General features: G+C 36.6%; 1 protein-coding gene and 1 long non-coding RNA gene across 3 annotated transcripts in view; both read right to left on the bottom strand.

Annotated features, from left to right (window-relative positions):
* Positions 1 to 18,440, bottom strand: part of Sbf (SET domain binding factor) — a 75,765-nt gene extending 57,325 nt beyond the window's left edge. Inside the window, exons 1-3 of one of the 2 annotated variants that reach the window (XM_089739965.1) lie at positions 17,900 to 18,440; positions 10,145 to 10,230; positions 8,892 to 9,047 (exon numbers count right to left, since the gene is read on the bottom strand). In XM_089739965.1, the coding sequence (XP_089596091.1) occupies positions 8,892 to 9,047; positions 10,145 to 10,230; positions 17,900 to 17,954 (297 nt within the window). In that variant the 5' untranslated portion in view covers positions 17,955 to 18,440. Of the gene's footprint in view, positions 1 to 8,891; positions 9,048 to 10,144; positions 10,237 to 17,899 lie in introns of both variants that reach the window. The other variant, XM_089739964.1, reaches the window with a different exon arrangement.
* A 1,061-nt stretch (positions 18,441 to 19,501) lies between these two features.
* LOC149499590 (uncharacterized) lies at positions 19,502 to 20,268 on the bottom strand. Its single transcript, XR_016325662.1, has 2 exons — positions 19,984 to 20,268; positions 19,502 to 19,552 (listed from the first exon to the last, which is right to left on the bottom strand). It is a non-coding gene; the product is annotated as an uncharacterized LOC149499590 (long non-coding RNA).
* Positions 20,269 to 21,595: the final 1,327 nt, after the last annotated feature.

Below are 21,595 nucleotides of genomic sequence, written 5' to 3' on the forward strand. Positions count from 1 at the left end.
TAATCCGAAAATGCCATTTATTATGAAAAAAGTCATATATAACTAACATATTATACAGTAACATGGGTCAATCGTCAATCTTAGCTGATGTAATTCTTAACATAAACTAACCACAAGTGGCAATTAGAAGACACTGATGACGTCATTCAAATGCTATCGATCAAGTCGTATTTCCTCAGCGAATGAGGATCGGCGACACGCTCCGCTCACTCGAAATTAATGAAGTCTATTTGCCTGCATAATCGCCTAGCGAGTAGCGACTAAGCTTGTTTACAAACAAGGATTGAAGTCTAGGTTATACAAACTTACTGTACAAACGCAAGACTAACTAGCTCAACGAGATGGCCAGTCACGTATTTTTATTAAAGCAATGGGGCCTCAGGGATCGTTCCGTATCAGTCTTGTTTATTTCTGCTCCGTAGCAGCATTCGATGCAAACGGGAAGCTGAGCTCATATCTCCCATCCCATATCAACAGGGAATACCAGTACCAATCTTAAATAATGACGTCGCAGGTTCCCTATTGGGCAAAACATTCTTCGGGTACCTCCTTATATCAAAGGATAGAATAAAGCCCATTATTTAAACTCAAATTCAATACTAACGCCAAATCATTTCCAAATTTACATAGCCAAAATTTAGGCAGCCTTTCTTAAAATTAAAAATGACATTAGTTCATATTCTATTGTACATCATGATTGGCAAACTCATATACACCATTTGGCAGACCTTCTACTTATTTCTTCTGTATAAGGCCATATCCTTATATCCGTCCTTGATATAAATGAAATCACAAATACCAAATCACAATTCGCAGTCACGTTGACTTTCTATAAATGTGAACATTTAAGTATAGGGTCGTACCGTGTTTCTTATTCGCTCACGAATTCACCTCCACCATATTACATTTAACACTATATATTACGGGGACATCGATTTTCGGAAACTCAACTACGTAACGCTAAAACGAAAAAAGGTTTTATGACATTTCTGTGAACGAAAGCTTTTGTGTGTAACATTATCATTCCATATTATGTTGTATTTTTAAAGGACCCATTGATCTTAACGAGAATTCTTGTTCGTGTAAAAATTATTGGGTATTTTTGTGAAAGTTAACAGAGATAAAATGTGTATGTGGATGTCCAATCGAAATTCACATACACTCGTCCCACAATAACGACCGGACAAAAACAGTTTCCCTTCTATCCCCAAGTGCACCTGCTTGATTTGATTAGTAGTTTCCGCCCCAATCCCAGGCAGTATTGTAAATGCACATGTAACGACGTTCCCTGCATACACATGCATTAAGCGTGACCGAAAGCTATCAAGATATTCTGTTGCTTCCCTCTCACCTGTTTGTAGGACGAATTTCGACGCAACGTCAGATTTTTTAGCTGATAACAAAACTTTGTAACAACAGACATGCTTCTATTGCCTTTTGTGAATATTATAACTTTTCATCATACTTGGGTTGATGTGTCAAAATGCTTGGTCTTCTACAGAATAACCATGAAAATTATTAAAATTTTATTTTCCCATTTGTTTTACTAAATTTACTTAGCCGTGGTTTGTCTCTTAAGTAGATATAGTATTCATATTAAACAACAAGGGAAAATAAACGTAGGTTACGTTTTCCCGAACTATTTTCCTGTAAAGTATGTATATGGTATATACAACAGGTAATAAATTTATATTATTTATGGTAAAATATCTTATGAGTCCTCATGGATAGGAACCAACACACTGCCTGCTGCGAAGCAGTAATGCCTTCCGGTTTGAAAAGAGAAACAGTCGTTAAACTGGAACCATTGGGACTTACACGACGGGTATAGACACGCTAACTACATTCACAAATATTACGAAATGTGAATTAATGAAGAGTGCTAATTTTAATTATGCCTCGCGTAGTGCTACCGCGAAACGACGTCCCTCCTATCGGATTTGCAAAATGGATATTCGCTTCATTGAAAATTGTGCCGGGAATTCGGCTTTATATTTGAAGAGATTTGCTGTGTGCCGTCAATTGTTTACATTTGTCGCAAGGTGGATAGCTAGTGAATGTGTCAATTTATACCAGATATTTCAAAGAATGAAAAACCAGTTTATTAATAATGTTTTTTTTTATGATTGAAGGATTACTGGTGGCCCGAAGGCCTTTCCAGTTTCACCAGGACAGGTGAGCGACATTAATAATGTAAATAATAATCCACGACATATCAATAAAAGTCTCTGGGCACGAAATTGACAATCAAGCGTTAGATTTTTTTTATTTTTTTTTTATTGCTTAGGTGTGTGGACGAGCTCACAGCCCACCTGATGTTAAGTGGTTACTGGAGCCCATAGACATCTACAACGTAAATGCGCCACACATCTTGAGATATAGTTCTAAGGTCTCAGTATAGTCACAACGGCTGCCCCACCCTTCAAACCGAAACGCATTACTGCTTCACGGCAGAAATAGGCGGGGCAGTGGTACCTAACCGTGCGGACTCACAAGAGGTCCTACCACCAGTAATTACGCAAATTATAATTTTCCGGGTTTCATTTTTATTACACGATGTTATTCCTTCACCGTGGAAGTCAATCGTGAACATTTGTCGAGTACGTATTTCATTAGAAAAATTGGTACCCGCCTGTGGGATTCGAACACCGGTGCATCGCTTCAACACGAATGCACCGGACGTCTTATCCGTTAGGCCACGACGACCACATTAATACCACCACATATACATGGCAGCCCTAATCAGGGATTTTTCCTACTGGCTACTGGAAATACATAACATACTGGACATGAACGATTAAGTCCAAACCGTAAATTCCTAAAATCTTTAACAAAAATTCTGACTCCAACTTGGAATAGAAACCGGATTATGGTAAAATTGTCAGTCGCTAAATACTATTTCAGCAAGGCCAACAAGAATGGGGAATTTCTACAATGGTTCAATTTCAAATAAATTGTAATACTGAAAGTAGTGACGGAATGAAAATTTACGTAATATAATGTAAAATACATTACATAAATACATACATTAGGATTTTTTTCAAAATTAGTACAGCTTTTTGGGATGAACCTATAGGGATGGCACCCAAGTAATACGTAAAATGGTCTTCTCATGATAAAACCTTTGGAATAATAAGCTTCCCTTCGTACGTTAAACCTACACATAATTTTAAATTATGAAGCGGCAATACCGAGATTATTTTCATATGAATAGCAAGAAAGTCTAAATATAAGACATTTTTACGACTAACCGTCCGTAAGCAAAACTATTTAGAGTAGCCGATGAAAGGGCTATAAACGGTTATAATCCCTGAACCGACTTAACCTATATTTGTATTTCTATTTTGATAAGATCCACTATTAGTTCTATCACTTCCTCGATTCTTCGAATGGAATTCAGACTCTTATTTCTGTTTAATTTGTTTTTTCTTTTTAATTTAAATCTTTTGAATTTGATATTGTGCTTAGAACTATGTACGTATTTAAACAAGTTTTTATTATCATGACCTATATCTATTTATCTATGCTAGGGAATCTTTCGACGTAATTTCCACCAACTTCAAGATGTCTAATTAACTTGAACTAGTGGTCCCGCAGTAGTCGAAATTCGACTATAATGAAATGAAATTATAAGCTCTAAAATTATTATTGTTCTATTGCCAACGAGACAAAGACTATTTACTATATTTCTATAATCACAGATTTCACCAAGACTACATATACAAATAAAATTAAAGATAAACAATATTAAGTAACCTCTTCTCAATTTGACCAGACTCTAAGCAATAACAAAAGTTTGACAGTAAACAAATAGTATGTGTGTATGTAAGAGTATATACGTGTGTGTCAAATACATGGTAGAGTGTGTGATGTTTTTTTTATTAATTTAATGTATTAATAATGCATAATTAAAAAAAAAATTAGCATTGTGCACTTCTTCTCTATATTCTCTATAAGTGTGGAAAATTTCATTCTCTTCCGTCCTCGCAATTTTCGTAAAAAGGAATACAAAGTTTTTGCTTCAGGTATTAATATATAGATATATCATACGTGTCAAGGACTGAAGTTTTTTGTTTATAATTGCTTTATTTCAAAACTGTTTTGCAGAACTGTCATCGCGGGGCCTTAAATCTATAGGTATTACTTGGACAGATTTTTCATGTGTGTACCACTAGTGTTTTTCTCTTAGAATCATTTACTGAATCTGTAATGACATAGCTAGGTTAACCACAGAGCGTGGTCGGTGAAACGAAACCGTTGTCACTCGTATTACTTAATGTCATTGAATGTTACGGTTTGTGATAAATTAAAATCGTTTGACTCTTGAGAGGCACGCGAATTTTACTCTCGAACAAAACACGGAGATCTTGTTAGTTGTTTTGTAACTGGTGAGTGCTTTAGTGAATCGTGATTTAGAGGTTGTATTTAAATTAATATGTATCGATTTTTTTATAACTAGTTGACGACTCACGTGATTTTCATACCAAAGTATACCATATATTGTGAACCTGCAAGGATGCGCATCACCGATGTGCCTATTTATGCCGGGTACCACATGTATCGATAGCTATCAAAAAACAAGATATTTGACAGATACCTAAATCGCTCTAACAAAATGTTCCAATTTAGTCTGCACAATAATATATACATACAAGTTCCGAACATTGAGACTGGCGGCCTACCGAGAAATATTAGTTGACATTGTTTTCCATTTTTATTGAAATCCGTTCCTCTTCACAATTAATTCAATGATTTCATTTAGAAATACTTGTTCTTTATCTAATATATAAAATTCTCGTGTCACAATGTTCGTTCCCATACTCCTCCGAAACCGCTTGAGCGATTCTCATGAAATTTTTTATGCATATTCAGTAAGCCTGAGAATCGGCTACTATCTATTTTTCATACCCCTAAATGATTAGGGTTGTCCACCCCTGTCTGCTTTACACAGTGTGCAGTCAGGCGGGAACTCCGACTCCTGGACGTCCATAAGTCAAGCGGGCCAGACGGCATCCCTGCAGTGGTTCTGAAAACGTGCGCCCCTGAGCTGACGCCTGCGCTAACGCGTTTGTATCGCCTCTCTTATTGCACTAACAGGGTTCCGTCTTCATGGAAGACTGCCCACGTCCACCCTATCCCCAAGAAGGGTGACCGGTCGGACCCATCGAGCTATAGGCCTATCGCGATAACTTCCTTGCTTTCCAAGGTGATGGAGCGAATAATTAATATACAACTCCTGAAGTATCTGGAGGATCGCCAGCTGATCAGTGACCGACAGTACGGTTTCCGTCACGGTCGCTCAGCTGGCGATCTTCTTGTATACCTTACTCACAGGTGGGCTGAAGCCTTGGAGAGCAAGGGCGAGGCTCTTGCTGTGAGCCTTGATATCGCGAAGGCCTTCGACAGGGTCTGGCATAGGGCACTTCTATCGAAGTTACCATCTTACGGAATCCCCGAGGGTCTCTGCAAGTGGATCGCTAGCTTTTTGGATGGGCGGAGCATCACGCTCGTAGTAGACGGTGACTGTTCTGATACCATGACCATTAACGCTGGCGTTCCACAAGGTTCGGTGCTCTCCCCCACGCTTTTCATCCTGTATATCAATGACATGCTGTCTATTGATGGCATGCATTGCTATGCGGATGACAGCACGGGGGATGCGCGATATATCGGCCATCAGAGTCTCTCTCGGAGCGTGGTGCAAGAGAGACGATCAAAACTTGTGTCTGAAGTGGAGAACTCTCTGGGGCGAGTCTCCGAATGGGGTGAATTGAACTTGGTTCAATTCAACCCGATAAAGACACAAGTTTGCGCGTTCACTGCGAAGAAGGACCCCTTTGTCATGGCGCCGCAATTCCAAGGAGTATCCCTGCAACCTTCCGAGAGTATCGGGATACTTGGGGTCGACATTTCGAGCGATGTCCAGTTTCGGAGTCATTTGGAAGGCAAAGCCAAGTTGGCGTCCAAAATGCTGGGAGTCCTCAACAGAGCGAGGCGGTACTTCACGCCTGAACAAAGACTTTTGCTTTATAAAGCACCTGCTCCCATCTCTGGGCTGGGGCTCCCAAATACCAGCTTCTTCCATTTGACTCCATACAGAGGAAGGCCGTTCGGATTGTCGATAATCCCATTCTCTCGGATCGTTTGGAGCCTCTGGGTCTGCGGAGGGACTTCGGTTCCCTCTGTATTTTGTACCGTATGTTCCATGGGGAGTGCTCTGAGGAATTGTTCGAGATGATACCAGCATCTCGTTTTTACCATCGCACCGCCCGCCACCGGAGTAGAGTTCATCCATACTACCTGGAGCCACTGCGATCATCCACAGTGCGTTTCCAGAGATCTTTTTTGCCACGTACCATCCGGCTATGGAATGAGCTCCCCTCCACGGTGTTTCCCGAGCGCTATGACATGTCCTTCTTCAAACGAGGCTTGTGGAGAGTATTAAGCGGTAGGCAGCGGCTTGGCTCTGCCCCTGGCATTGCTGAAGTCCATGGGCGACGGTAACCACTCACCATCAGGTGGGCCGTATGCCCGTCTGCCTACAAAGGCAATAAAAAAAAAAAAAAAAAAACATTTTTTTTTATTTGGACATTTTTTTTGTTATAATGAGGTATTATGTGGTTGAATGAGGTTTTGTTATTTTTATTATATATTCCCTCATCTTTCACAGCACTACATACCTCTTTCACTCATTTACCACATCCTTACACACTTACAATAAGTTAGTTTTTTTTTCTACACTAGAAATTCCCTAGAAATCTTATATATGGCAAAACAATGTTTGCCGGGTCAGCTAGTAATTATATAAAAATGAAACCTCTTACTTGAACACCATAACATCAATATGTACAGACCTATAACGTCCTAACGCCACGCCAGTACCTTTACCTTTCTTACCTTCTTCTAGTTACCTTTCTTTTTATTTATCTTCTGTTTTATCTTGATTTTTTTACCTTTAAAAAACAAAACCGACTCTAATATCCACTTATTCTCCTAAATCGAAACTTGACAACTTAATTAAACATTGTGCTTTACAATACTGAGGCCGATTAAAGATAGCTCTGTTTATATTTCTCTCTCATGTCTTTATTCAAATTCCAAAACAATTTAATAGGTTTTATCGATAACGCTGAGTGATGGTAAATAATTATGAACCTCTTTGCTACCATGTTGTAAATTTTTTTTAAGAATGCGCGCTTTCTTTGTATCCGCCTAAGTTTATTTTATGGTGTGTTTCCTGTCTTTGTTTGATTCAATCTGCCTTCATACGAATATATCTTAATGTTAAACAGTTTCAAATACTGACACGCTAACGATCTTCCGGACTTAAATTTAAAATAAAACGCAATTATCGTATTTTGTACCTGCCTATATCGTTATTTTTGGTTGATTACTGTAACTTATCTTTCTTAAAGTTATTGGGCATCGAGGTCTGGTGATTCCTTGTCCCTGTCCCGTGTGTATTTCTGCATCCATAACAAAAGGAGAATATCTCAGCTAAGGGCAGTGAAATGCACCACGTTATGTTATGTATCTACTCTTTATATACCTACGTAAATTCTTACGTCTTAAAACAGAAACTTTTTTGAAAAGCTTGTACCAATCCGGACCGTTTTAATGTTTTTTTTTTCCATAAAAAGAATGAAGTAAAATTGAAAAGAAGTGAATTTAGAATATTCTAGAATCGTTGAAATGCTGTTTATGTCATTCCAAAGGAATCTTTCTGTCATAAATAATAGTACTAGCAACGTACGATACGCGGCTTACCGAGTACTTTTATTATATGAAAATAGTATTTTTTATATAAGCACCCGTCCGGGAGTAGCTGGAATAGCCCTATAGGCTACCAGTGGTTAGGTAGAAATAAAAAAAAAACATACAGCAATCAATAGTAACAGCGGAGAGTAATCGGATTTCCCGAGTTTCAAAAAAAAACTTTATATTGATGCTGTTTATTGTAGGACAGGAGGTAGGTACTTCACACATGAGATGTATCCTTGACATCACAAAGGACTTCCACGCGTTCAGATACAACAACGGAAGCAAAAAGCGTTGGCGATAATGTCACTGTGACATTGTATGACTGTAATCATGACATCCACGCAGTTAGGTCAACGTTCAAGGATCCTTAATTATGACATAGGACTTCGTTAATCTTAATTTTTTCTGTAACACCGCTATGCAGGTATCATTTTAGTATGAAAATTTTAGATTTTTTATTATGCTTCTTTGATTATGCCAATCTTTGTGGCGAAGCTTGGGGGAGGTCTGTGTCTAGCAGCGACTATGGGCTGATAGAATATTACGCTGAATCTTACTTAATACGCTTTTATTAGCTTGGATTGTATGTACGCTTTTTTGTATTATATGTAACGGAATATTTGAACGTTATTTTTATCGACTTCAAGACGTGAGATTAATTTTAAATTGGCACACACATCAAGGACCGATGATAATACAACATTTTTTTCTGTTTCGTTTTAATTACGCACAAATATCCACTGGATAAATCAGAAATCATGAATTGTTAGTTTGGTTCTATATTTAAGAGTGTTTTTTAGTTTTAAAATTATCTATATTATTATTTTTCTTATTGCTTAGATGAGTGGACGAGCTCACAGCCCTCCTGGTGTTAAGTGATTACTGGAGCCCATAGACATCTACAACGGCTGCACCACCCTTCAAAGCGAAACGCATTACTTCTTCACGGCAGAAATAGGCGGGGTGGTGGTACCTACCCGTGCGGACTCACAAGATCTCCTACCACCGGTAAAAAAAACGTAGCAACGTAACGTTAGTAGTGAAACGTTCCTCTTTGATTTTCATTGAACGTATAGAAAGAGACTATTTGTTAAAGCTTCTCTACCACAAAAGGACTCTACGTCACTTACCTCGTCTGCGGGTTTCGTTGGCGTGATGGCAACAGTTTCGTTGAAGCACAAACAAGCGCAGTAATGACGGTTCGCGTCCACGTCCGTCAGCACGGACACGTAGAACCGCGGCTCCGTTCTTTCCGTCGATAGAGCCCATCCTTGCGGCTGACAAAACTAGTCGAAAGAAAACGAATTTAAAATTTAAAAAACGAACTTAAATAAAAAGAATATTTTGTTCAAGAGCAAGAGCAATTGCAATTTTTTTTATTTTTTATATGGGTGGATGAGCTTACAGCCTACCTGATATTAAGTGGTTACTGGAGCCCATAGACATCTACGGCGTAAATGCGCCACCCACCTTGAGATATAAGTTCTAAGGTCTCAGTATAGTTGCAACGACTGCCCCACCCTTCGAACCGAAACGCATTACTGCTTCATGGCAGAAATAGGCAGGGCGGTGGTACCCACCCGCGCGGACTCACAAGATATCCTACCACCACCAGTAAATACCGAATTATTTGCATCTTAAGCTTAATTATTTAGGAGATGGCGATAGGCAATCGCGTCAACGCTCGCAAGTGTTAGCGACTCCTAGACACTGCTCTGCTGCGTTTGGAGGTAGCTTCCGTTACTTGGCCTCTAAATGTTCGAACAATCCTCCACCTATCCGGCACCAGAGAACACTAAGTTCTTTTAAAGCAAATTTTAAAGAATATCTTCTGAATGTGCAAACTAAATTCGAAAATATCAATTTTAACTATTCCGCGCTGTAACTGTGCATTGCAATTGTAATTTATTATAATTTAATATATGTATTTCATTGTTGTTGTTGCAGTTATTGTTGTTATTCTAAGCTCAGATAATGATTGGTCGGTCTGATGCTGGTGTGCACGTAGGGCCGCAGGATCTGGCGGAAGATCAGCGCCCCAGTACCGATTTTCTCGGTAGTGTTAGGCATTGCTGAGCCGGTACCCTTTCCAAGCCTCGTTATTTTTCTTTTAATTTTTGTTTCGTTTTTGGTAAATTTGTGTTTGGAATAAATGTTTATTATTATTAAAAGCTTATCATTAACCGCTGTATTGCTGCGGCTTATGGAAAATGTAACATGAAATACAAACCTATTTGTTGATACGCATTGCACGCTACCTGTACACTAAGCTGCGAACAACTGTGCATAGTTTTAACAGCTATTGCCTGTGGCTAGGGGCCCCATTCATATCCCGTTTGATGGTTGAATTAACAATTTTTTTTTTATTTCATTTAATATTTACCCATCCTATGCCGTCGTGAAATGGTACGTCGTCCCAGTTTGTTTCGGGAAATCGCTGGAGGACAACGCCGCTGTTCAGGCCGCCTCCTGGAACAATATACGGAAAATAAACTTTATTTACTGTTCCTATTTTTTTTGTTAACGGTGGGTGAAATAGCTCATGGCTAACCTGGTGTTAATTGATCACCGGAGTACATAGACATCAACTACGTAAATGCCTCCACCCACCTTGAGACATGAGTTCAAAATCTCAGCTTTTTGCGCAATACTGCTTGCTTCATGGCAGAAATAGGCAGGGTTGTGATACCACCCGTGCCATCTCATAATACGCCCTACCATTCTAATAAGGCGCCCTGCCACCGGTATTAATTTAACATTTAATTTTAATGTGATCAAAAGCATACTAATATGTATATACCTAGTCAGGTCATAAATTCTGTCACATGTTTAATGTAAAATAATTGAAACAAGTTTATTCATTATGTAACCATTCATATACCAAAATGAACTTAACAAAACATAGATTCTTATGACACTAAAGTTTATTCAAAATGACCTCCGTCATTTTGAATACAGGCCTTCAATCTGCGCGGCCAGTCGTCTATCGCAGCACGAACGAGGTCCATGTCAATATCGGCGGCTGCCTTAATCAAGGATGTCTTGACTGACTCCAAATTGGGATGAGGCTTTGAGCACGCCTTTTCCTCCAAGTGTTGCCATATCTTGTAATCTAACGGATTCAAATCTGGACTGGAGGAGGGCCAGTCTTCGTGCCGGATGAAGTCGATTTCACGCGCCGCCAGCCAGTCTTGTGTGCTCTTCGCTCTATGAGCTGGCGCCGAATCTTGTTGGAATGCCCAGTGCCTGTTATTGAACATGGTATGAGAAACAGGTTCCACAAGGTTCGTCAAGACTGTATTTTGATACACAACTGCATTCGTTTTTACACCTTTCTCACAAAAATGTACCTCTGTTAAGCCCCGATAAGAAACTCCCAACCATACCATGAGCGAGGATGGAAAATGACCTCGTTGGACACGCGGAATACGGTTGCTTGCTTCTTCACTACTGTGTGCGTACACCTTATCATTTTGTTTGTTGTAGCTCTCTTCTACGGTAAAAATTTTTTCATCCGAAAAAAGAATTTCCCGATATTTTTTTCCCGCGTATCGCTTCAACAAAGCGCTGCGTCTCTTCAGTCTCAGGTCCATTAGACGAGCATTCAAACGATGTCCTGTTTTTCTTCGATATGCCCGAAGCCCTAAGTCTTCATTTAACACCCTTTTCACCGTGGTTCTACTTAACCCCATCTGAAGGGCCAACAGTTTCTGCTTACGTTTGGGATTTCAATGAATTCGCGCCTTTTGAATAGCTTTTGTCACTGTTGGAGTCCTAACAGACCGAAGGCGACCACTTCTTGACCTGTCATCTACACTAGAGTCTTCATTGTATCGTTTGATGGTACGATAAACGAATCTTTTGGTTATATTAAAATTTTTCAGTATGTTAAAAATTTTAATTGGCGCGTAACCGCAACGATGCAACGCAATAACTGCAACACGGTCTTCTTTAAGCGTCCACTCCATGTTTAAAAATGAGTAAAATTCTAAAAAGTATACATTTTTATTTTCATGAACAATTCGAAATTCGAATTCAATAAACATTTTTGTGGCCAGCATTCTAAATGAAAAGTTTTTACTGTGTGACAATACTTATGACCTGACTAGTTACATATAATCCAAAGAGATTCTCGCCCTTGGACATATGTAGTGCCATGTCACTGTATTACCGAGCATTATTTTATTAACTTGGCTAGATGAAGGATAAATCAGAGCACTGAATAAGCACAAAAGAGAGGAATTAATTCTAGAGACTAGGAATGCAACTAAAGTGGCATTTGGTGACATTTGTGTTCAAAACAAAAGTTGAAGGAACTTGGTGAAAATCAACCGCGCACCGATGGCGAATGGTTTTGCTATGAAAATGAAGACGACAAGTATGTTACTGGTGGTAGGACCTCATGTGAGTCCGCACGGGTAGGTACCACCACCGCGGCTATTTCTGCCGTGAAGCAGTAATGCGTTTCGGCTTGAAGGGTGGGGTAGCCGTTGTAACTATACTGAGACCTTACAACTTATATCTCAAGGTGGGTGGCGCATTTACGTTGTAAATGTCTATGGGCTCCAGTAACCACTTAACACCAGGTGAGCTGTGAGCTCGTCCACCCATCTAAGCAATAAAAAAAAATACAAAATTAATATAGGATATCTTATCGGCGAAAAATAACTGAGTTTACCATTATTAACAGTATTTTTTTTTCTTTTCATAATTAAAAAGGTAAAGTTAAAAACAAAACATCCTCTCATTGCGTATTCAGTAGAGACGGCCTGATTCGAGGACACTACCATGCATATTCCCGGTCACGTTCCGACCCGTGCTGGAATTCCGATTATTTTAAACATTAACGGTTTAGTTAAAAAACGACACATACTACAAAATCATGAACTTAATTTTTACAAGTGCAAAATTCGTAATCGGTAGACAGCATTTTGACATTGCTGATGCCCATTAGCGACGGTCACCCCTAGCCATCAGAGGGGCCTTGTGCTCTTACTGGCTTAAAAGGCAATCCAAGTAACCCTCTATCGTAATATCTACTATATTAATACGTGAAGCAAAAACTTTGTATCCCTTTTTACGAAAATTGCGCAGACGGAGGAGTATGAAAATTTCCACAGTTATAGAGAATATAGAGAAGAAGTGCACAATGCTAATATTTTTTTAAAATAATGCATAAAGGATACATTAAATCAATAAAGAAAACATTACACACACTATATACCCTGTATTTGACGCACACACGCATGCATACTATTTATTGTCAAACTTTTGTTCTTGACGTCTGTTGTCAAAATGAGATTAAATGTTGTTTGTCTTTGTTAATATTTTTTATAGTGTAGTCTTGGCGAAATTTGTGATTATAGAAGTATAAAATACAATCATAATAGTGTACAAACTTAAAATTCCAATTAACTATAGTAGAATTTCGACTACTGCGGGACCTCTAGGATCTATAAATCGCTTATATAATACTACCGAAGAGTGACATAACACGGACGTAGCATATTAAATCTTACAACAAGAAGTTTTAGCATTTTTGTATTTAGTTCTATTAAATTTAGTTTTATTACAAATCACTTTCTTTATTTATTGCTTCTGATTGTTCGTTTGGACAACAAACAAAATAGTACCGATAAAACGTCGGTTAAAAGTTTGATTAGGCCAACCTTGTCTATCGTACTATGGCCAATGCATTAAGAATTCCATTCTCTGTAGGAGACTAGACTAGCAACATTTACCTTTTGCCGCCATGGAGAGCAACCAACTATCGTGACTCTCTATAGGGGTCAATTTTTAATCTCTCGCCAACCTTGATGCTCCTATTTGGCTATTTGACGACAGTCTCTTATCAAACCTGCAAACGTAACTGAAATTTCCTCCTTCTTTAGAGAAGATAGGATCTCGACTTGAGACGTACAGCACTGACTTCCTTACATATACCAGAATTTGCTGCAACACCCAACGTTACTTCAAAAGGATCGAGCAAGACCATCTCCTGAACTGCTACGTTTTAAAAAAGTGTTAAAGTTTAAAAGTGTTAAAAAGCTTAGTGTGAAACACAAGCATGTGTGTGTGTCTTTAAACGCAATCTTTGACCAACTAAAAACACAGTAGCTGCTAAATATCGAACACGAAATAGGTCCACATGGCATTTGGCCACGAGCGCGTATAGTTCTTAACTTAGCGTAATATCAGGATTCAAGAGACATGGTCAAAGATGCTTGAGCGATGAATCGTTTGTATTTAAATCATTAATATGTACCTTTGTAATCGTCGATGCATTGACCAGTCACGAAGATTGAGACCACATAAAATAAATAATGTATCTTGTTTCTTTTAATGTTATTTACGACTGGCATTTAGAGTACTCCGTAACCCATTGGCATTAAAAGGATAATGAAAGCGCAAACCAAAACAAACATGTTTGGTATGAGCCCATGTCAACTTGGCGCAATGTCCACCATCTTTTTTTTTTTTTTCTTAGATTGGTGGACGAGCTCACAGCCCACCTGGTGTTAAGTGGTTACTGGAGCCCATAGACATCTACGACGTAAATGCGCCACTCACCTTGAGATATAAGTTCTTAGATTTCAAGTATAGTTACAACGGCTGTCCCACCCTTCAAACCGAAACGCATTACTGCTTCACGGCAGAAAAAGGCGAGTTGGTGGCACCTACCCGTGCGGACTCACAAGAGGTCCTACCACCATCTATCGTGATTCGAATGCTAATTTTGACAATGATATAAGAGTATTCCATGAAAAAAGCGTCTCACAAATTACACTAATCACTCAATTGCATACATGACGTAATATTGAATGATGTCAGTAATGCGGTCGATTCGAAACCTATACAAAAAAAACACAACATTGAATGAAACGTGGGATTTGGATTGCATCAAGCAAAAATAAGGAAATGAACAATGCTTTATTGTTGAAGGTTAGTTACAACGACTTATAGGATCTATTGTCAAGTTCGAAGATCCAATGGCAGATTGATAAACAAGACTAATCGTAAAGAACTATTACGACTTTTATTGACAAACTTAGCGATCGTATGTATGTATGGTATTTTTATACTTTTATTTTTTCATACAAACATTTGAGGTTAGCAACCAGGGTCAAGAGAGAGCTGGTAGGATGCTGTGTTAGGATCTTCAAACTATTGTCCATTGAAATTATAATAACAATTTTATTATTTCATGTTATAACTGCTAAAAATACGTGATTCTAATGACAATCATGTATTTTTAGTAGCTCTAATCAGAGCTCGTTTGTGATTGCACTAGTTGGGTGGAGTAACTGAGAGATCTCTATATTTATGTTAAGTGGCTACCAGGACCTATAGACAACTCAGCTTTCTCACCTTGAGACGTGAAAGTCGAAGTTTCAGTTACATTGGAAAATGGCTGTGTTCAAACCATTTTTTTTATTGCTTAGATAGGTGGACGAGCTCACAGCCCACCTGGTGTTAAGTGGTTACTGGAGCCCATAGACATCTACAACGTAAATGCGCCACCCACCTTGAGTTCTAAAGATCTCAGTATAGTTACAACGGCCCTTCAGGCCGAAACCCATTACTGCTTCACGGCAGAAATAGGTAAGGCGGTGGTACCTACCCGCGCGGACTCACAAGAGGTCCTATCACCAGTAAAACCTTCAAACTGGAATGCATAATTGCTTTGGACAGAAATAGGTTTCATAGTGATAAAAACAATAAGCCCGCCCGTGCGGGTTCACAATACTCGATAATACTACACTTATTTATAGCCATGATCTAGCTTCATAAGGCCGTTTATGATAGGCGATTTTCGAAATATTTATTCATGAAAACTTCACCGATGTGTAGATACAAGCCCGTTGTTTACGAAGGGCGGTCCCTATTTTAATCGTGGATAACGCAGAGGGACGAAATAGGTCAATCACATCAATTACCGACCAGTTCGTTACCAAGACTAATTTTGGACGAAATCTATTCAAATTAATCTCTCTGTGGTTTTAATGCGAAGATTGTCGATACATGAGAGAAATTTAAGTTCTATAACGAAATGGAAAACTCTTCTTCCTTTTTTTAATAAGTTAAACTCCTTTTATTGAAGCAAAACTTGTAATGAACAAAAAATTCGGCTCAACTCCAATTGAATGACATGAACATGAAACATGAAAATGAACTACAGGAAATATAATAAAAAGATAGAGTACCACGAATTATATGTTTAGATATTTTCATTTAAGGTCCGAAAACAACTATTTTTGTTTTATTTAGAAGAGACTTGATTCATATATAAATAATTATAATAGCAGATAGTAACTAGGAATAACAGAATATTTGCTACTGTTTAAAATTTGTAAAACTTTGGATACCAAAGGCACAAAGCTACCGCACCAATTTCAAATAGACAATCCAAAAAAGGAAATGTTATGTATTTGAGAGAATCATTTTCTTTCAAGCAAGATTTTCACAAGTAATTTCTATGATCACCAGTAAAATTTTATAATCAGGTAGACAGGATGATGTCTTCAGTGACAGTAAACCCTTTTAGTTGAATTCTCTCCTCCTTACACTTGTCAACAAGCCACAAAAGTGAGATGCCTATCAAAAAAACAGAAATCAAATAGCTAGATCATTATTTTCTGGATTGTAAACCCAATAATAAATGCCCCAAAATAACAGTAGCAAAAAACTTGCTTAATGATGTTAATGGTATTTAATCTGACCAGGAATCAAAAGTGGACATAATACTATAGTAGCAAGAGTTACTTACTCCATTCCACTCCATAACTAATTCTACATTACAAATAATTTTTGCAGCAATAAAATCTTGTTTATTAAACAAGACATATTGTATTGTTCAAGGCTAAATGAATTGGAACTAATTCATAGAAGCTAAGTTCTTACAACAGATTCAACATATTAAATAGCAGTGATGTTAATTCCTTTTGTAGCATTTTCCTTTTTTTATCTTTTTTTTTATGAGTATTAAACACGCATGAATTACATTCCATTTAGCTGATAAAAACATATTGTTATATTTTACTCACAGAATGACATACAACAGACAATATCCTGCAATGCATGCAAGACACATGTGGAATGCGTTGGATTTCCACATAATGATACGACTGAGATGCTCTGGCCAGTTAAAGATCAGATTTACACCAATTACACGTTAAGCCATCATACAATAACGTTTTTTAAAAAGCACTGCAGTAACAATTGAATGTGTACGAACAGCAAAACCGTCTACATGCATTATAAAGGAGTTACGCTAGAACAGCCTTTCCTAAAATAACAAAAGAAGGTCATAACTATCTACAATCTAAAAAAGTGTTCGGCCATCTTCTACAAATTATTTATTTGTAGATTAGTGTCCAAGGTAGTAAAAACATTATATATTGATCATTTGATAGCTTTTAGAGGAAATTTATATCTCTTCTATGTTACCTCTCCATACTATATGAGGTTATCATAATTACTGAATCAGCAGGCAAGTAACGGAGGCAACTTTGCATAGTGTATAAATAAAATAGAACTTTTTAACAAACTATTAAAGGAAAGACAATGAACCACCACCATTAAGATAGATCAATGGACTGTATGACTCAATGCCCTACTACTAATATCACTTTTTAGTTTGTATGAAAGTTGTGTGGGTGACTATGACCAATTGCTCAACCACTAGCATTTCAATTTTAGAACTGTATACTTCTAAATTTAGTATATGCATTTGTTTTTGATTTAACATACATTTGTAGCTATAAACTAAAAACATTTTTATTTGAAAATTAAATTTAAACATATATCTGTTGCTTAGGAACTTAGTTGAGATTAGTTATGAATCAGTTTAGTCGTTTAAAAAAACTCATAATGACGAAAATATTGGTTTATTAATGTGTTAAAAAAAATCCTCTCAGAATTTCTGTTGACATTACGATCCTGTAAGTAATCCTACTAAATAAATATAAATATATTATTTATTAAAATTTTATAAAAATTCATAACTGACGTAAGACTGGCTAAGAAAATGTTGTCAAATTTGTTACAAAAAATAGGTAGGTAAGTTTCACGCGTTCATATGTAAATTACATTAGCCTGATTGTGAATCGAATAATACTTAAGGCAGTAGTACACTCACTTTCTTTTTCGTGGTCGAATCCCACTATAACAAAGTAGTCGACGAGCCTGGACATGGCAATCCTACGACAACATTCGCGCACAAACACCACAAATTCACTTTTTAATCAAATTACAACAGTTTATCTACATTTTAAACAAAAATCCGTTTCATTACACATTTTCTTCAGGTACATTCTAAACATAAACACTATTTCCGCGCTTAATTTAATTCAGGACAAATCACGTAAACACCTGCTTTGTTTATCACTGTAGCAAGAAATTCGAAAACTAAAATAAAGATAAGAACGCGGAGGTTAGTTGTCCGATGACATCAACTCAAACCGGTTTTCACAATTATAACATTTAAAAAAGAAAACAGAATAATCGATATCTTTGCTATTAAAGTACTCTTGATTTTGATCAGGAGTTATTGCGGGTTTCGCAATAAATCATGACATTCAATGAAGACCATCACTCATACGAGCGAACGACCGACGGACATTTCTGATTGATAGTAATAACAACATTTGTCATTTTAGCGTAGTCAGTGCTGCTGCTTTAAAAAATGTTATACTTGTGAAAAAAAAACTCTAAAAAATAGTTTTTATTACATGCGTGAATACACAAGCTTTTATCGTCGTTCAAAAGCAGCAATGCTAATACAATTGAAAAGTTACTTTAAGCTTGAAGCAAAAGACTCAATTTAAAAGTTACGAATTAGTGAGTTCATAATTTTTTAGTATGGCAATTTTTACGTAATTTTCTTTTTTGTATGGCAGTTGGCTTCTTGTGATATCATTGTTGCCAAAGTAGTACTTACAAAATCTTTGAAGAAAATGTCATATACCGTACAATGGGGTAAATAGGGACAAAATCGACCTTCAGATTGAATTTTAAAATAGTTCCAATTAAATAGTCACTGCTCAACCAAAGAAATAAGTTGAGTCTTGAACGTACCTAGGTGATAAAAACCGTTACATTATTTTAATTATTCATTTTAAAAAAATAATCGGTAAAATAATGGCCGTCCCAATTTACCCAGCGTCCGGGGTAAATTGACACGGTTAAGGGTTAAATTGGGATATTTGTAAGGGTTGTCAACTCGCAGTACTGCGATATATAGGTAGGTGCCATATAATTATTTATATGGACCGAAATGATGAATACAATCCATAATTTAAGCACAATACACAACATAGTGTAAATTAAGCTGGTTTCTATTCCGAAGCGATGTGACGTGAATGATAATCAACAATACAATGATCAAAAAAAGTACGTGCATGTTATATTTTAGAAAATTATTATTTAATTTCCTTAAAAATCACAACTCTGAACCAAAATCATAAAATAGAATAAAAAATAGAAAACAAAAGGACTGGAAATGCATTAATACAATTTTATTTAATCAACATTTTCAAAATGATCTTTGAGCAAGAGTAAGATATCAGGTGAATAAGATAAAAAAAACAGCTTTATCTGATTACTGCCAATAATAACAAAAATAAAAGAAATTCTTTCTAAGCTAAATAACTAAACTCAATTAATTCACTCACTCATAATTGGATATCTCGGATTTTTAATTAATGTTACACATAAAATCTGAGGCCTGTTTTTATTTGTGTGTGTTCGTTGTGAATGTTAACAAAATCATGATTCGACGCGTGAATAGATTCTGAAATAACAAAAGTTTTGATTCGATTGAGTTCTTTTAACTTTTAATTTTTTTTATTGCTATAAAGAACATACGACCGTGCAGATATTACAAGGTAAATGTCGCGAAAAAAAGTAATTATATATATACTTTTCTTTTACCTATAATACTTACATAAACTAACTGATAAACACATTAACCTTCTTTACATCACGCAATTAAGTGATAGTATAGGCTAAAAAATCTATTATAAGATATCAGTGACAACCCTAACAAGCCATCCCTATTTTGTCTTTTGGCGTTCCAATTTTGTGTTTTCTCGTCCCTAATTTTTCCATTCTCGTTTCAAATTACCCTACATACGTCCCAATTTTCCCCAAAAAGAAAGGAAAAAATATACATTTTTTATTTTGTCGAAATATTGTATTTAGAATAAGAATATTGCAACTTACCGTTTGTTGTGGTATTTCCAGGTGTATTAAAAACTTATATAAACTGTGATCTTATTGAAAAAACAACGATAATATTACTTTTTTTAAAAGTTCTTTAAGCTGTTTTAAAACGCACTTTTCAACCACTATTTTAAATTTAATTTGACGAATTTTTGGGACCAACTTAACTCATATTTAGTACTTCCATAGTTAACTTGGTTTTTCTTCTATACATTGATAAATATTAACATAAACAAAATTAGGTAGATTCCGTGTTACAGGTACTTTGAGAATCTTCCGCAGGTTTGTCCCAATTTACACCAGGATCCCAATTTACCCCATGTCATGGTACTGAGATAAATCAAATGAAAATATGAAAAGGGATAAGTTGAAATGAAGTAAATGTTCCAGCAAAATGTTGGGAATTTATTGCAACGTTAGCAGACTTTTTGCAAGAAGCCACCACTAGCTACTTTAATACATGTACCCCTACATACATATGAAATTTCCCGGATATCAAACTATTACTAAGAGAACATTATTAAGGGAATCCCTGAGGGAAAAATTTAAAGAAATTAAAGTTCTCACCATGCCATCCCAGTACATCTTTGAAAATTTGATGTATGTTCTTAAACATATTGAGGAGTTTCCTAAAATGTCGGACATACATAATAGAAATACTAGGAACAAACACAAGCTTGTTGTGCCGATGAGTAGGTTACATAAGATACGAAATTCATTCGGGTGTTTGTCTGTGCGCCTGTACAACAAAATCCTACAAGATGTTCAAAACCTACATATACATAGGCTTAAGAAAACTATTAAAGAACATCTGTGCAATAAATCTTACTATAAAGTCAATGATTATCTACAAGATTGCACAAAGTGGGAATAAGTTGCTCGCTCCGCGCATATCAGTATTGTAATAATTGTTATGTTATAATACTCATTATAAAAATGAATATTTAACAAAAACCTTATATTAAAAAAAAAAGAAGCTAATATTAAAAAAAAAAGACATGCCCGCTGAGTTTCTTGCCAATTCTTCTCAGGACGGAGGCTAGTTCTTGTGAATTGGCGGTAGTTCTTTTGACGTTCAACAAGTATGTACTTTCATTTATGTTGAATAAAAATTTTTTGATTTGATTTGATTTGATTGAGCTATGATGATGATGATCTTACATGCATCTTGGTATAGACTGAACTCTGTATCTCACTCGCATCCTTATCGGCCCCAGTAACCATAATCCAATTACAATAGTCGCTGATCGTTCACACCTATGTTGGGTACATGCACAAAACAACTTTCGACTTTTATAAAAAAAACAAGAGGCTGATCGTCGTAGGCTCTTAGGCTATTACAGTTTTACGACGAAATACTAAACTTTAAATACCCACCAAAAAGTAATTGATTAGTTCCAAGATTGGTGTCCTCAGTCCTTGCATTCTCAAATATATTAAGTGTATAATCTATGCCTTGCATCGTTATCACCTTACCCTCTAAAATGCGTTCCTAAGTATGGTTTAATAGAAGATATTATATATTTTACAAATAACTTACAAACTACTTATATATTTTTGTCAAAATTAGACTGGTATCTGGGTTTTAAATTTTAAAATTTCAGAATGACAA

This window comes from Bombyx mandarina, chromosome A1 (assembly GCF_030267445.1).
Source record: "Bombyx mandarina strain Sakado chromosome A1, ASM3026744v2".
NCBI lineage: Eukaryota > Metazoa > Arthropoda > Insecta > Lepidoptera > Bombycidae > Bombyx > Bombyx mandarina.